Below are 17,701 nucleotides of genomic sequence, written 5' to 3'. Positions count from 1 at the left end.
ATAAATAAGATAACCCACAGGAAAATATATGAAAACGCTGATTCAGTGATGAATTTTAGTGAAGTAGGTTCAATGGGTGGTCTGGGTTGTAATCAGGTATTAACTATACTTAAGCTGTAAATGGATGTGGGATCTTTTAATGAGAAATAAGTTGCTGTCAAGGAGCTTATGATCTCTGTCACATTCAGTGAACGGAACTATGATGCTCCAGTGGTGAAAATATCGTAACCGGATTCAATTTCGCCTTCTTTTATCAACTTGCGTCACATTCAGAGTTAAGTTTATAGTTTACTGTTTATAGTATTTAATTTTTAGAAAAATCATCCTGTAACTTATGTAAATAATGACACAAAAATATTAAAAATAAAAGGATTACTTTCAATTAGTGCATGTCTTGGATCCCCCTTTTATAGACGAAATACACTCTTAAGGGCATGTTGTGATGCCGTGACATGACTGCAATCATAATAATTCGTTTACGCAAACATTTATCGTCACCAAATACTCATCATTTTTCAGCGAATATTCATTCAGCGAATACTCATTCAACGAACTCATACAGTGAATATTCATTCAACGAAGGAATACTTATTCAGCGAATACTGATTCAGCGTATACTTATTCAACGAATACTCATTCAGCGAGTAATTATAGTTGTATTATCTGAACGTTGTATTATCCGCCCAAAACAGGTCAAGTTCTTCCAATTAATAATAAGGAAAAACTATTTTGGTTTAAGAAAAACATCTATCCAAAAATGGGTGTCGTACTATATTTAATATAAATATTTAGTATAATTGAAGACCTAAGAAGATATGTGAGATAAAAGGGGAAATGGTTTTATTAATGGTTCGTTTTAAAAAATTAATCCAGTACTAATGGTGACTGGAGATGTGATGATAGGATTACCTTCATTTATGTTAAGTAGAGTCAAATAACACTTAGAATAGAAAAGGTGAACCATTAAAATAGAATGGCTTAAAAATTAAAAGTTTGTCATTATTCATTAAATTTATTAAAACTTATATTATACAGAATAATAATCGACCGGTTAAATCCTATTTCGAATTTGATAACTCAAACATTCAAGTGAATTAAATTAACTAATATTAATGAATGTCGATATAATGAATACATAGCCTTTGGGGTGATGCAAAAAATCTTTTATATATTATTAATATATGACTAAACTACTGAACGGCTGGCAGCACTAAACACATCAGTACAGCTGACATTGGAAAATGACTGCTATAGTCACTCATTGCAGGGTTGTTAACACAAATAATTTTTATAAAGAATTATTTTTTGTAAATTATTAAACACACTTTTGAAGCTACATATATATAATTATACGTGTTTTTGATTATATAATTTTTATTTCCTTATAATCTTGTGTGCATCGTAATTAAGGTAATTATTATAATATACTGGTTATAATAATAATTAATATTATTACCTATTTACAGCTTTTATAATAGCGACATTTTTTAATTGTCTAATTTAACAAAGTGTTTGTTTATATATCCACGCTCTAAATTTGATTTTATGTAGTCATAAAATGCATTTTAAAATATGATATTTTTTCACTTTCCAACACTGTTCTTGTTTTCAAAAATGGTAATTCACTTATGTAAATCTTTAATCTTTACATATGGAACGAATTTAAGATCTTAAGTATAAAAGCAGTTCTGTAATGGATTGTGCAAAGGTTTCAGCCACCAACTCGGATATAAACAAAAGCTACAATATCATTTTAGTAATCAAGGAAGTTATTTCGAATCCATAAGTTTTCTATTAAAGAAGTTAAATTCATCAAAGTCCTACAGCACAAAGAACAACTAACACGGCAAGTAAATAAATTATGTTGTACTAAAAAATACAAACACTATATATAAACTATACATATTTTTAAACAATTTGTTTATAAAATTGAACAACACTAAAAACAACTGATAGAAGGGAATTGATAATATACAATACAAAGTCTTTTTCTCGTTTCCTGAACTTTGTGTAATTTTTGTGTAAGAGTGACTTTTGTCTTATGAGCAAAAACACTCAAGTAAAATATATCAAACTCGGTGGACGAATTTTTAATTGTAGTAAATCAGTCTGTTTTCTGTTCTCGAGTTGGTTTGTAGTTATTAATTCGGCTCGCGTTAACACAAATTTCAACCGCATATGTTGTGAGAAACCCAAATTAAAAAGAAGAAAAAAAAAAAAATAATTGAAAGAAAACAAAGTCAATGTGCTAAATAACACAAAAGCAGAATAAGGTGTTCGGTCATTTATGAAGAAAACGTGCATTCACAGCAAAAAAAAAATTGTAAATAACACAAAAATATATTGAAAAAATGATTAAGTGATTAAAATATAACAATAGAAATAAATAAAAATATTTGCATTACTTTTAATTCAGCTTTATATAAAAATCGTACAACTTTTCTGAAGAGTTGTGAATAGAAATTGTTTAACTGCCGCTGCCGTAAACAGCGCTATAACGACTAAGCTTGCACATTTTAATTTGCCAACAACAATAAAATTAATAATTATTAAAAAAAAATTAAATTATTTGCAATATGTTGTAAAACAGTAGAAATAACAAATACAAAAATAACAAATTCTTTAGTTACTGTTATACAGTAGAAACGGAGCAGCGGTTAAGGAAATTATTTGTGCTCCAACAAAAAAAAATTGATTGTTATTGTCGTCAACTTGTCTAAGGCAAAAGGCACCAAGCAAGTAGCCAGTCCTTTCTTCTTAAATTGCTGCTTAATTACACAAAACAAAAACAACAACAACAAGAAACTACACAAATATATTATGAGTATATAAATGCGGTTAAATTGTAAAAATTTTGCTTGTGAGTTTTGTGATAATTTTATATAATTAAATAGATTGTTTATTGTTTAATGAAAATAATTTTAACTGCTTGCGTTTGCTGTTAGGTTTTCAGTTTCTTTTTTGTAATTTTTTATTAGTATTTTTTTTTTATTGGTCGTGTTTGAGCAATGTCAAGTGCCTGCGTTTGCGTTTTACTAGAAAGAGAACACACATAGATAGCGGCAAAATTGAGTGGAATTTGAGTGTTTTTTTGTTTGTGTACAACAGCTGTTTCTTGGGAAAAGTGTAAAAATAACTCATTAACAACTAACAAGTTAAATAATTATTCAGAAATAAGTGAAAAAATTAATTAAATTATGTGTAAAAAATTTTAAAATGAAAGTATTTAGTTTTTATTTAACTTAAATTTATTGTGAATATGTAATGCACATATGAATTAGTGAAAACAAAAAATTCTTTTAATTTGGTTGGCAACACCAAATGTAAACAAATCAATTGCTGTAGACGTATCAAAAAAAGAAGAAAAAAACTGCTCAGCACAAAATTTGTATATATTTTGTTTGAGTAATTTTATAAGTTTTACTCCAACCAATAATTACAGCTGGCTTTGTGCCCTGCCCTGTCGCAGTTGAAATGCTGTAATAGTTCTTCCTTCCCCTTCCACTAAGGAACAAAAATGATTTACTTTTCCTGTTTTTTATTATTATGTTTGCCTTACGCTCCCTGTTTATTGTAGCCACTAATATATATGAAAGTAGTTTGGAAGAGGTCCAATAAAAGGTTTGAGATAAATATGAATTTCAAAAATTATTATTACAGTGATATCAAAATGTCTAGACTAGACTATGGATATGGTAAATAATAGTTTGTAGGTATGTAAGTGAGTCTACACTAGTTTGACAGTTACTCAGTCCGTTATGGATCAGGCAACGTAAAGACACGGTTACATCAATGTGCAGTAAAATAATACATCCGGTTAATTAATTTTATTTATTTTTTTTAATTAGTTAAACCTTATTTTAGAATAATTTATGAAATTGGGTTTCATACCCGATATGGTTTAGTTTCTTTTCCATAAAACGCCGGTTGTAAAATCAATTTTAATGACAAAAAATTTCGACTTCTAAATTTTCTGCTAAAAAAGTAACTGATAATTAAATATTTAAAAACCCTGTAATGCAAGTATTATAGCTGAAAGTCATTAAATGATAGGCGCTAATGTGACCTTAATTCCGTAGAGCACTCAGCAAACGTCATCTGTCATGCAATCTTCGTGTGAAATGGATTCTCGAAACCGAATTAGGTGTGCTGACGATTTTATTCAGCATGAAAAGTTTAAATAAGATCCACTTAATGCGGCATAAGGTTTTCACTGTTGAGACCAAAATGTAAAATTTTGGAAATTCTAGTTTAAATTTTATATATTTTGTTTTCCCTAATGCTATGTATTAAAATGTATTAAAATCAGTGAAAGTCCATATTTTTTAAATTCGTTTTTAGTTTTTTACTATGTCAGTTTTGTATTTAATTTAACTGGGTTAAACAGCTGCTGTATTTAACACTCAAATTGTTAATAAGTAACATATACTACATTTTTGATATATTTTGGCTTTTTAAGTACACCTTATAATATTTTGTGTTACAATTATCGAACTTCATTAGCACATTCTGTAGATTTTATATTAAAAATTTAATTATTATTTGATTTTGTTGAGTTAATTGGGATAGTGTAAACATAATTAAATTTTCTTTGGCTTATTCATATATATTCACTACGTTCATTGAAAAATTTGCTATAAAAAATTTAATTTATTCTCTGTTGGTTGTGTATATATTTTAATTATGTTACACATTTTTAAACAATATATTTTATATTAATATATATAATTTATATATATGTTTTAATATATAGAATTCTTCATATATAAGTTTTTTGATTATTACCGGATTAGATCGTTAGATCGATAACACATAAAATTATAAAAAACATAAAAAATTACACTTATTAATTTGTGCCAAACAAGTTATATACGGACTATAAACTAATTAAATTCAATTATTTTCTAAGATCACTGATGATGAGTGCTTGGCAATGCTCGAAACAGCGTTGTATGGTCAGCCAAATATCAATAAAATAAAATTAATTTTTGTCCTTGTCTTTTCTTTGCTATTCAAATCCTTTTATATTTTAATTAAAATTTAATTTTATAAAAAAAAATATTTGCATTACAGATATTTCGTGTAATATTAGCAAATATTAATTCTATTAATAAGTAAAAATATAAACATATATCAAAACAAATAACCAAAAATAATAATCAAAACACTTATTGAAAATTGGTCGTAATAACAATTAAGTTCTTCATATATATTATATTATGTCAATCATCTAATTTCATAAGCTTATTTTTGTATGAAAAATGTGATTTATTACATGATATTTTTTAATTAATTGCGACAGTATAAACGTATTTAAAATTTCTTGTTTATAACATATATATTCACTATTTCCTATGGATTTTGAATGATAAGTATTACACAACTTATTATATTTACTGCACGATTTTGTTTAGTTAATTGCGATAGTGTAAACGCATTTTAAATTTCTTGGGTTTATAGCATATTTATTCACTACTTTCTTCTGCAAATTTGCAAAAAATAAACTTTTATATAGTTTATCAAAAGTGGTTAGAAACCACTTCATTGTGTTTTATTTATCAAAATAGAAAAACTTTAGATATATATAAGATAAATCATTTATACAGCCAATAAAAATTTAAAATTAATTAATTGTTTTGATTTTTTTTCCAGATCTTTAAAATAATTCGCGTGTGTTCATAAATGCTTAAATATAATAAATAATTTTGCATTTCTTTTGCTTAAAAGTATAAAATATATTCACACATAATATAAAAAAAAAAATAATTCAAAAAAAAAAAAATAAGCCATTTGTGTATCGGTTTTCAAATTTTAAGAAATATATGTGCTTATCGTCTAACTAATATTATTTACAAAAAAAGTAATTTAATTCAATCAATCAATCATACTAAATTTTGCAACTGCCATACACGCTAAAATCGATATTATTTTCAAATACCGTACATTTTTCAACGGTATCATCTTTAATTTTATGGCATTTTGTTGAATGGCGGCAGTTGGTGGCCCCAAGAGGCAAATCGTAAACGCCGCTGCCACAAATCGTAATCGTCAATCAAAAAATTCAACGTCCGCGCGTACATCAATGAGCGTTTCAATGTCATTAGTACAGGGTGGAGCTGCCGGTGGTGCACCACAAGGCGCTATTTTGGCCGCTGCTGCACCATATTATCAACCGCCAGCAGTGCCACAAGATGTGCAACCAGATCGTCCCATCGGCTATGGTGCTTTTGGAGTCGTATGGTAAGTTGAGAGCTTTCTATTATATATACATTATTATTATATCATCATAAACATTGACAACTAATCCTAAGTGTCTTCCATTCACTTTAATTTACGGTAAATCACATTATTTATTTACCATAAATTTTTAGCAACATTTTGTATTTGTTGCTCCATTTTAGTTGTAAAAATCTTACTGCAACCATGTAGTTCTATAACACCATCATTCTCCTTACAAATCCTATAAAAGTAGACAAAAAGCCTGCCAATGTTCCCTTTAACCCACAGCTGGCTACAGTAATACAACAACAATAACAACAAAAACAATATTGAAAACTGCTATGTTAGCTTTTCTTTTGTATGAAAATGGTAACGTTACATGGATATGGTATAGAGTATGAAGTTTTCACTATATTCCTGCTGTTTTTACATATTCCTAGGAAAAAGCATAAAGGTTCATTGCCTTTATTCAATCCTCTAGTCTGGCATACTTTTTTATCCAGCGCTTTATTGTAAAATACTACCCTTCTATAATTTTCACTTTAAGGGTTTTAGGGGTTGTTGTTGTTCTTCTTATTGTTGTTGTTATTGCTGTAATGGTTGTACTCGCCTATAGTAAAAGTCGTTTGTACAATTTTATATTTGTGAATTTTAATTTTCAACTGAATTTCACTTTATTTTGATTTTTGTTCTTATCCCTTCTGTACACAAAAAGGGGTAATTATTATGGTCTCTTGATGTAAAATTTAAAAAAAAAAATCGTTTTGATAATACTTAAATTATAAACTATTAAAATAAAAGGGGCGGTAAATAATTTCAATGATTATATCTATAATTCAGTAAAAATCAAATGGAATAGAGCTCATCCACTATCTAAAGCTTACTTCATTATGATGGCATTTTTTATATTGTTGTTGTATGTGCTTTTCTTGCAAACAAAAGAAAAGTAGCCAAGAATAGACTCCGAAGGAAGTTGTGAACAGCACTACTTTATCATGAGTAACAAATCTGGATCTGTTCTGCATATTCACAATAGATATATTCAGGTTGTAGTGCTTTTTGGTCTTTAAAAATAATAATAGTCCTGAATGCTATAAGAACTTCATGCATGATAGTATATAATGGTTAGCAAAATGCCTGAATGATTAGCAAAAGTATAGTCTTTAAAGTGAGTACATTATCTGAAGGATAATTTTTCGTTTCATAAGGAATTTCCTTACTTACATGTGTATCATACAAATATCATTCAAATATTTCGCGTTTATGATGTGTTCATTTTGATTATGATTTCTAGATGAAATTTTGTCTTGATATTAGGCTATAAGACTTAAATCAATAGGATTAAACACCCAAGTAAATCAAACCTACTACAGTAGTCTTTTTTTCTTTGCCTGATGAAATGTAAATTAGTGTCTGCATTACTTTTATTCAATAATGTGTAATTTGAAGTCCAGTATATTTTCCTGACAAAATATATATTGCATCAATATTTGACAGATTGTAAAAGTTGTCATCACATATGTCAACAAGAGACTTTAGTAAGAGACTTTAGTAAAACACTTTAGCAAAACATTTTAGCAAGAGAGTCTAGCAAAAGCATTTAGAAAGAGACTTGCAAAACACTTTAGCAATAATCTTTTCCCAGGGACTTTAGCATGAGACTGTAGCAGGAAACTGCAACATAATATTTTGGCAAGAGACTTAATATAATTTTGTTATTAATTTTTTGAGTTGTTACGTCGAAATTTTTATTAAAATCTGTTTTGTTTTTTAAGAATGTTAACTTTTATTTCGTGCGTTATTTTTTAGTATAATTCTATACGTATTTCGGCAAATTCGCTTTTGCCTCCTAATATTAGGAATCCTCCTGATGAAGGCAAAAGCGAATTTGCCGAAATACGTATAGAATTATACTAAAAAATAACGCACGAAATAAAAGTTAACATTCTTAAAAAACAAAACAGATTTTAATAAGAGATTTAAGCTAGAGACTTTTGAAAGAGACATTAGCGAGAGCCTTGAGCGATGGACTCTAACAAATGACTTAAGCAAGATGTTTTAGCAAAAGGCTTAAGCAAGAGTTGTTACCAAAACACTTGCGCAAAAGATGTCAGTAAAGACTTGTGCAAAAGACTTTATTAACAGAATTCAGCAAGAGATTTTGGCAAGAGACTTTAGCTAGAGACTTGCTGTTTTTTGTCACATTCCGAATACACCTATTCTAAAAACTCGCTAGAGTTTTTAATAATTCATAATTCACTGCATCATATGACATATAATTTTATCAATTCTGTCAACATATTTTACACATTAATTTAATCCACAAGTAAAAACAATATGAAAAATTTGCTATGTATTGATATTTCAGTTCAGGTAGTTACCGAATTTTCTCATATCGCATCCAGGGTGTTGCATTACAATATTTTTTATGCTTCCTTATTACCATAAACATTCAAGATAATTTTTATTCACGTGTAAAACGGCACTTCCGGAAGCAATCGAACGTTTACTACTAAAGTACTGTAAGAAAAAATGTAAAAAAATTAATAAACACAAAAAAAATCCGAAATAAAAAATATAAAAAAAACGAAATAAAACAAAAATAAAAAAATGAAATAAAAAACAAAATTGGAAATGAGAATGAAAATTTATTTATAAAGTTTTAGTGATAAAAAATGAGGCAGTACCGTATTAAAATCTACTCAACTGCAATCAACTATAACAATATAAAATAAAAATATTAAAAAATTACACACATACATATATAATTTAACATATATAATATAAACAAAAAAAATATGCCGCAAGTGAACCCTGAAGCCTGAAAAGAAACCAACGAACACGAATATCGCAAATCGAACCGAAATGAACCCTATGCGCATATATTGCCGTACAAAAGATTCTAAAAAATAAAACAAAAAAAAAATTAAGGAAAACTACAAACAATTTAGTCCCAACCAAAAAGAATGCAATGAACCAAAGACGACGAATACGGCGATGACGATGACGACGTTGTTGACGTTAAACTAAGCCAAAGAGAAAAGACGTCGCTTTTGGTTTAGGTTTAACGTCGTCGCACATACTAAAAACAAAAACAAAAATAAATGAAAAAATGAAATCAGCATAAAAAACAAACTTTCATATAATACCAATGGGCCAAAAAAAAATTTTTAAGCGTAAAAAACGCTACAACAACAACAACAGCACCAACATTAAGCAACCAACTAGTGAACAAAATCAAAAAGTAAAAACAATAAAGAAATAATAATAAAGAACTCTCTAGAGAGGAGCAGCAATAGCAGCAACAGCAGCAGCAGCTCATTGAAACAGTCCACTGCTGCTGTTGTTGTTAGCTGCTGCAGAAACGCAGTTAAAATCAGAAGGTTTCAATCGTACTCGCTGCTTCACTTTGCTTACTACCAACCAACATGCTAAAATGTGAATGTGGTAGCCTACCTCAAATAACAAAAATATAGAAATAAAGAATTGGTAGAAAATAAAATACAACAAAAACAAAAACAAAATCATGTCGAGCTAAAGAAAACGCTGGATGGATGAGTTTGGTTCAAAAAAAAAAGTAGACGTCAGAGACGAAATTGAAAAATAAATTGAACACGGAACCACATTCAGGCACCTTTAAGAACAAAAACTGTATAAGACAAAATGAAAAAGCAAAAACAAAAACAAAAATAAGAACCAAAGCAAAGCAAAAAAAAAATTAAAAAGAATTGGAGGCTATGAGTATTTTAAACACTACCTGCAACTGGTTTTGCAGTGCAAGTTAGGCAGACAGACAGACAGACATACAAACAAACAGAGAGACAGAGAGACAGACAGCCATACAACATACAACACACAACAGTACAATCAGGCAAATAACGATACATTTGTGTGTTGTGCTTAAATACAAACGTACAAGTGAAAAAATTTGAGTTCGTACAAGGTGTTGTCCTAATGTTAGAGTAGCGCTGCTGTTGGGCATGAAGTCAAAGACTGATTTGTGTTACCTGCAATCTTATTGCTTCGAACCAAAACTCACGGCTATATATTTTCTTTCAGGAGTTTAAACAAATTGTAAAACAGTCAATAAGGCAACTAAAGTCATGTGATGTTTATGCTGTGAGTATTTCATCATATTAAAGAGAAGTCAAGTGATAAGAAAGGAACATTTTATTAACTTAAACTTTTTTGTTTTTTATTTAATGTAAGAAATTTATACACCAGAGCTGGGTAGAGTTTTTGATCGTATTAATTATAGGATTGTGTTTAAAAATTTTTTTTTGCTAAAGGCGTTAAATAAATAATCCTAATTGGTTTTTAGTTTTTTACATAATAAAAAAAAATCCATTTTTTTGGAAACTGAAAAATTCATATATATATGTATAATTATTGGAAACTGCCAAGTTACCATTTTTAACTGGAAAATATTTAGTCCGCAAACTTATATTTCATTATTTATTAAAAAAAAATCATCACGAAGAATATCGGTGAGTTCCAGATCCTCACTACTAACTAAAATCCTAGGTGTAGTATTCAGCAACATGTTGACTTTATGCATATACCGCAGCGATGTGCATTCGGCTGAAATCTCGCAATAATGTGTTAAAAGCTCTCGCAGTTTATACATAAAGTAAAGACAAAGAAACTTATGGATACATATGTTACATAACAATAGGACATCTTATAATAGCCTGTGCAAGTCTAATATAGACCCCTCAACTCTACGAAATGCAATAGAATATCATTTAATTCTGTCAGAATACGGCTTTGCGGATCGCGACCTTAGTCCATCACTTGTCGCTGTTAATCATTTTCATGCAAAATGTAGATTGTTTCATGTAAAATAATATAACCAACTGCTGTTCAAGTAATAATTTCTTTGTTATCACACAGATGGACATCATAATATCATTATGTCTAGTAAAGCTCTGCCTCTAATATGCATTCGTCAATACTTTTCTTCGTTCCGATACCTACTGCATTGAAGCTAACATTAGTGAAGTTAAAAAGAAATGTGGACTAACAGCAGCCTTTCACACCGATGCAGTATTATTTTGTAGTATATAAAATAATTGATATCAACTACATCTAAGCGTGAATGGTACTGACATAATTTACATATAATTGTTTGATATATCTTTTTATACCTTAACATTAACATCAACATTGAGAAAAATCTCTTATTCAATAAAGAAATATAGTATAAAGAAATATCATAAGTATACATATATAATTTAAGGGAAATTGTGGAAAGTTTTAGTATGAGCCTTCAACTTAGTGAAATCACCTCTTAGGAACGAGTTGCAAAGATTTTAGATATCAAACTGTAAAAGACTTTCAGCTAAAGTTCTGCACATTTCAGTAATACGGGTTTGCAATATATAAGACGTTGCATTTGATTTTCAAATTTATGTAATTTGAATCTATCCCATATGGCGATAAAGACAAAACAACGAGACTGAAAGTAATCTAAAGTCAAACCGTGAGTCTTACACTACATCCTGAAACAATCATAATGACTTAAATAAATATAGAATGAAATAATATATTCATTGACGTAAATCGCTTTTGTTTGTGTCCAGTAACCTACGCGAGCCAACCCAATCAATGGTGTGTTATCGGCAAGTGGTAGTACTGAGTGTCTTTATAGCGTTAGTCACCTAGTCCCTCCACCAAATATATGGACGTCTTCTACCGGGTTTTTCGTCAGCGGGTACCAAACCATATACCTTTCTAGCCGGAGCATTTTCTTCTATTCGCACGGCCAGCAAATCCGCTGAATTTTTATGCACTTAGCTATGTCAATGGTCTGGTATAGCTTATACAGGTTATTGTTTCATCTAATTCAGTTCTTATCACCAACGTGTAAGGGACTATAGATTTTGCTTTAAATACCAAAAAGGTAACCGTTATTTTAATGGTAATCAGACATTCATTATTAAATTCATTATTTTAATAGTTCTCAGAGATTAACTGTTAGATCTTAATCCATCTTAAATATTTATATATATTCTTATTATTTTAATTCTCTTAATTATCTCAATTATTTTATGAAAGAGCATAAAAGCAACACTTCCTTAGCTTAGCAATACCTTTATGCGCTTTGACAATAGAGAGTTGACCCATAAAGTAAATTTTTTTTACAACAAAATAATTAAAACATAATAATTACATCTCTAGATTTCACTATTGAAGAAGTAAATAATTATAAAACCTTAACAAAAATATGCAACAAATTCCTCGTATTGCTTGCTTATGTTTTATGCAGCAGTTGGCCATGCAAATATTTTCATAACCAAAAAACATTTAAAGGAGAACAATCACGGCCCGCGTATTGTCTGCCGCATATGTATTCGTGCAGTAATACGTCCTGAGACCAGCATGTTGCAACAACGCGCTGCATATCACCATTAATCGTCGCAGCATGTTAGAGTGATTGTCTGTGCCCGTTACTGTGTGCGGAAAGTGTATGGCCGGCCGTGTGTACAGGCTCATATGCCACCTTTTGCAAATACGAAAATCCCTTAAAATCCAATAGACGCTTTAGTCGTTTGCTGCCTTTTGCTGGCAGCGATTCAGTTGCTGTGAACTTTAATTTTTTTCTCTACTTTAACATTTTTTTATGTTCTGGTGTTTCCTTCTTGTATGATTTTAACTGATGATGAGTTGCACAGCTGCCGGAGTGGTGGATGAACATGGCTGTGTGGCAAGTTCGATTTTTGTTCCTTTTTTTTTTGGACTTTGTTGAAAGTTTTGGTTTTAGTAGGAAATAAAATAAAATGAAATAAAATAAAAAGAGTAGAGAAGAGAAACTACAATAAAAAAGGAAACTTGCTTCTGCAGGATATCATGACAGTCCAGGACATAGACAAAACGACAAACTGTATCACTAACTCAGGAAGTAAGTCTGTACTTACGTAGCCGTTTTTAATTTTATTCAACTTGAAAGTTCACATTTGTAGATATACGAGTACTTTAGTACTTTCCATACGTAGTTTTACGAATGGAAGACTGAGATATAAAATGAGCAACAAAAATATTGTCAAATGCATGCATACAGTTAATTTATACATGTCCTGTCTTCGGTTAACTCAAGAAAAATCCTTTTGTATAACATTGTTTAAATTTTTACATTTATTTACCATAAAATGCTCTTACTGAACCGAAGTTTAATGTAAAAGGATTGAAGGGATAAGTTAATTGAGAAGCCAAGTAGAATTGATACAATGATATTAACTTTTATTAAGTGTCCTTTGGGAAACAAATTCAAACAATGCAATAGTAATATGTTAATAGGTAGGGAGATAGGTAGTTGAAACGAAAAGATGATCGAATGAATCCTTCTTTCTTTTGATTCCACATTTCTCGTAATTGTGGATAGACGAATGGACATATTAGAATTAGTCAGACGCATTGATAATAGCAAGTATCTATCCAATAATACTGTTGAAGTTTGGCCGATTGTGTTAAAGAATGTAGCGTCTGTTTCTGAACAAGCCTGGATATAGACACAAACAGTTGATTTGGTGTCTTCATTGGTAGGCATATACTACAGCAGTTTGAACAGGTCTGTCCGAGCTAAGCCGCATGTCGTGCTTTAGTCTAGTGTTCCGTTTGTACAAATATTTATCTAAATACTTTCGATTTACTTCAATGTAACAAGTTAAAGGTGCTACTAACTTCCTGTTAAGGAAGTTAGATCTCATTAGCTGTTTTCCTGTGGCAATAAGCGGTCGTAAATCAACTTTTGTCTGTGGCTGGCAGGAACAAAGGATTTAAACGGAAGCAACTATAGAAAAGACCCCAAGTCTTGCTAGGTCCGCTGTGCGCTCTTTCGCTGCTATATTATTCTCCGGTAACCCAAACTGGAGTAGTCTGCTTAGTATTACTCAAATGTATACTAAATATGAAAAAATAGTTACTTCATGTACACAAATTTATGTTAACAGAATATAGATATGATAAAGGAAGCAGTTATTTCCGATTGCATTGAAATTTTACTGAAAATCCCTTTGCGGAAAAATTCAATCTCCCCTTAAATGTAATATTAGTGTCATTCCTTAAGTTTAATATATCTTCCGATCTCGTAGTATAATATTTACTTCATATATATAGTATAAATTACTTATTTTAACATTCATTATTAACAAACTTAGTTTGTTAAGAACATTCGAATATTCTTTTATATAGTGCTTAATATGTTATTAACCTGGAGCAAAATCTGAATAAATTAATAATGTTACTGTTGTTAATTTTAAATGGAAAATCAATTTTGCTGATATTTGATTTTTCTGATATAACTATAAATTGCTAAAAAAACAATCTCATTTTATCTAAGAATATGTGTTTGTTGCAAAAGAGCAGAGAGATAAAAATATTTGTTGAGTATTTATGATTTGAAATAAATACGTACCAGTTTATATGCAATACGTAAAAGCTTGCGTTCCTTAATTTACATCGCTCGTTAACATAAGCACTAATCAGCGAATAGTTAATAAAACTCATCAACTGCAATCGCACTAAAAATCTTTCAGATACTGTATTTGTAATTATAGCTTTTCTTGCAATTCTAATTTGTATATTCCAGCTTTAACATATACTTCTTACATTACATCGCATTGTTATTTTATGATTATAAAAGGATTTTATATGATCATTCAACACCTTTAATATCCAAGTAGTAATAAAAATAAATTACTTTTGAAAAATATTAAATGAAAACATAAATATTTTGACAACAACATAATTTATAAACCCTCAACGAATGCCAATTAGATTAAAGTATAATAAAATTAAAAAAGGCAGAGAGAAAATGAAAAAAAAAGACAAAAAAAAAGTACAAAGTTTGTCTTCTGCTGTGTAAGAGTATCTACAAGATACTAAGATTCTAAGAATACCCAAATGGCTTTGTAATCTTCACAACCTTAAGAATAATAATGCAGCAAACAGTTGAGAGCACCGTTGGCACATTCAATGTTGATTTATTTTTCAGAATTTCGAATGTACATTTTCCTTTCCTTTAGGTAGAAATGTACTTGTATATATACAATGTATATATGCGTTTCTGATAAATGAAAGAAAAAACCTATAATTTTCCATTTATTCAAACTTGCATGGGTACAAGTAAGTATAGATTCATGGATATAACAAGCCCAGTTGTTGTGTTACATACTTATATGTTAGAGCTATCTACACATGACCAACTTATACTCATACTTGCAGAAGTGAAAATTATTGAAAATGTCCAACCCGCACGTAACCTAAGAATTTCACAGAAGAATAATGTGATTGTGGCACTATTTGGTTGGTCTTAGCTCTAGTAATATCACAAGTGGTGGAATCGAATCTTATTGTTGCTTCTGCTGTTGTTGATGTTGTTGTTGTACACTCGTTTTTTTTGTTACATGATACTAGTGAAAACCAAACCCAGTAGATACATTCTGTTAATATGCCAATAGATGGAAGTATACATAAAATATATTTAAACAAACATACATATGTACATACGCACACAATGAGCAGTGGCATGTGGAAATTTAAAGGAGTTTCAAGAAAAAATATTTATAAACTTATTCTTAAAATTGAAACATTGCGTCCAGGAGTGGTATATTCCTGGTTGAGCGACTGCTCCACTGCTGCGCTGCTGCTAATGCGGTATCTTAATATACGCAGATACGAGTGGCTGTGTGTATGTAGTTAAGTATTGTGTAAAATATAAAAATGCTGGTATTTTATTACTAAAATCTGAAGTGTTGTACTATAAAAAACATCAATTTTAATCAGTGAAACATTTACAGCATTGAATTGTGTGAAACATACTTAAACATGGCAGTATGCTAAATGAGGGTCCCATCCCATAAGCTTGCTACTGCAACAGCAGCTTCATCGGCAGCTGTCCTTTTCTTGTTATTCAGTAGTTTTTTTTTGTTGTGTTGCACTATCGAACGGTAAAAATTGTCTCTGTTTCTTTTCTCCACTCATTTTGCTTCTTTTTTTGTATCTTTTTTTAAACCTGAAATTACGTGTCCGCAAAATGCATTTAATATCCTTACAGGAATAGGGTTTTCAAGTTCGTGCAGTTTTGCTTGTTTATTGGATTTAATTAATTTAAAATTACTCAATAAATTTAATAAATAACATTAAATAAGGGTTAATTATACAACAGTAGTGTCGTTTTAAGTTTCATTGGCTACTTTAAGGATTCTGAGATAATGGAACAGCTGACAAATTTGCAAAGAAAGATGCAAAAAACATACGCTGAGTTAACTCATACAAATATACTCATACTCGTCTAAATTTCTTGAAAAATTTGTAAAGGTAGATCTAAACTACTTTCTGAAGGTCGAAAGTTTTGTACGTGATACTATACCTACTAGACTGCAAAAACTTTCATAAACTATTTGAAAGTTACGAAAATCTATGGTCTCGTAAATATTGACAAAATATAACAATTCATATGACATATTAAGATGCACTATAGGTAGTGCATCGACTACCTATAGACTTCGCGACTTCGATATAAATAAACATAAAAAAAACCAGTTGCTTCGCTGGTTTAGTGTTAACGCGCGAATGGATGAAAATCCTTGGCTAGAGCGGTATTCGATTCGGAACTCGGTGATGAAAAATGTGTTAGAAAAAATTACGGTCCTCAGTTTACGTTCTGAAAGTTTGAAACACACTTGGACTACAATGACACTTAGATGTGACTTAAGGAATGATCGAAATCGATGTTCTCGAATCAATTGTGAAACTTAACAGTCAAGTATTATTCATGTGGTTTTGGAATCAACCGGGTGTCTATATCGGCAATACATATATGTCTGTATGGTTCTGAAGCGACACTCATATGTATAATTCATTTTATTCATGAATATTTTGATGTGTACTGTATTTAAATTATTTTCTTGAATACATATTTGTGATAATAAAAATAAACATATTTTAAACCTTTTTACATGTCATCAGTATATGTAAAACACATTTTATAAGTCAGAATTAAATAACCCAATGATCTGATTTTTCATGGCTAACATAAAAATAATCTTGAAAAAGTATTAGTCACTAAGTTTCTGCAATTCCTTACATTCGAATTTTATGGAAAAAATGAAAAAATTTTTGACATGAAAATCGTGCAAATTGGATTAGAATGTCAATAAGTTTATAGTTGGACATTTTATGGTATTGTATTTTTTTCTGAAAAAATATCAAAAAGATACAAAATATAAAAATAAGCACGTGATTTGTGTTTGTAGCAATTTTAAATGCATTTTGTGAGATAATGATGCATGCAACATTGGCTTCTTTGCATCTTTATGTGTTGTGCTACTTGGCAAATTTTCAAATGTATATGCGTATTAAACTGAAAAAAAGCTCTACTGCCATGCCACATGTGCTCATCGAACTTAATGAGATACGACAACAACAACAACAACAACAACAACAACAACAATAACACTAACTACAACAACAATAACAGTAG

At 29.8% G+C, this 17,701-nt stretch overlaps 1 protein-coding gene across 1 annotated transcript; it reads left to right on the top strand.

Annotated features, from left to right (window-relative positions):
* The first annotated feature begins 2,112 nt into the window (after positions 1-2,112).
* On the top strand, positions 2,113-6,268 carry LOC119669181 (serine/threonine-protein kinase NLK-like). Its single transcript, XM_038078991.1, has 2 exons — positions 2,113-2,860; positions 5,653-6,268. Exon 2 carries the CDS (start codon positions 5,987-5,989, stop codon positions 6,242-6,244), a length of 258 nt encoding a protein of 85 aa, XP_037934919.1. The 5' UTR covers positions 2,113-2,860; positions 5,653-5,986; the 3' UTR covers positions 6,245-6,268.
* Positions 6,269-17,701: the final 11,433 nt, after the last annotated feature.

The sequence above is a fragment of the Teleopsis dalmanni genome, chromosome 1 (assembly GCF_002237135.1).
Source record: "Teleopsis dalmanni isolate 2A chromosome 1, ASM223713v2, whole genome shotgun sequence".
NCBI classification, from domain to species: Eukaryota; Metazoa; Arthropoda; class Insecta; order Diptera; family Diopsidae; genus Teleopsis; species Teleopsis dalmanni.
The sequence above is the reverse complement of the archived record's forward strand: the minus strand, read 5'-3'. Positions and strand labels throughout refer to the sequence as shown.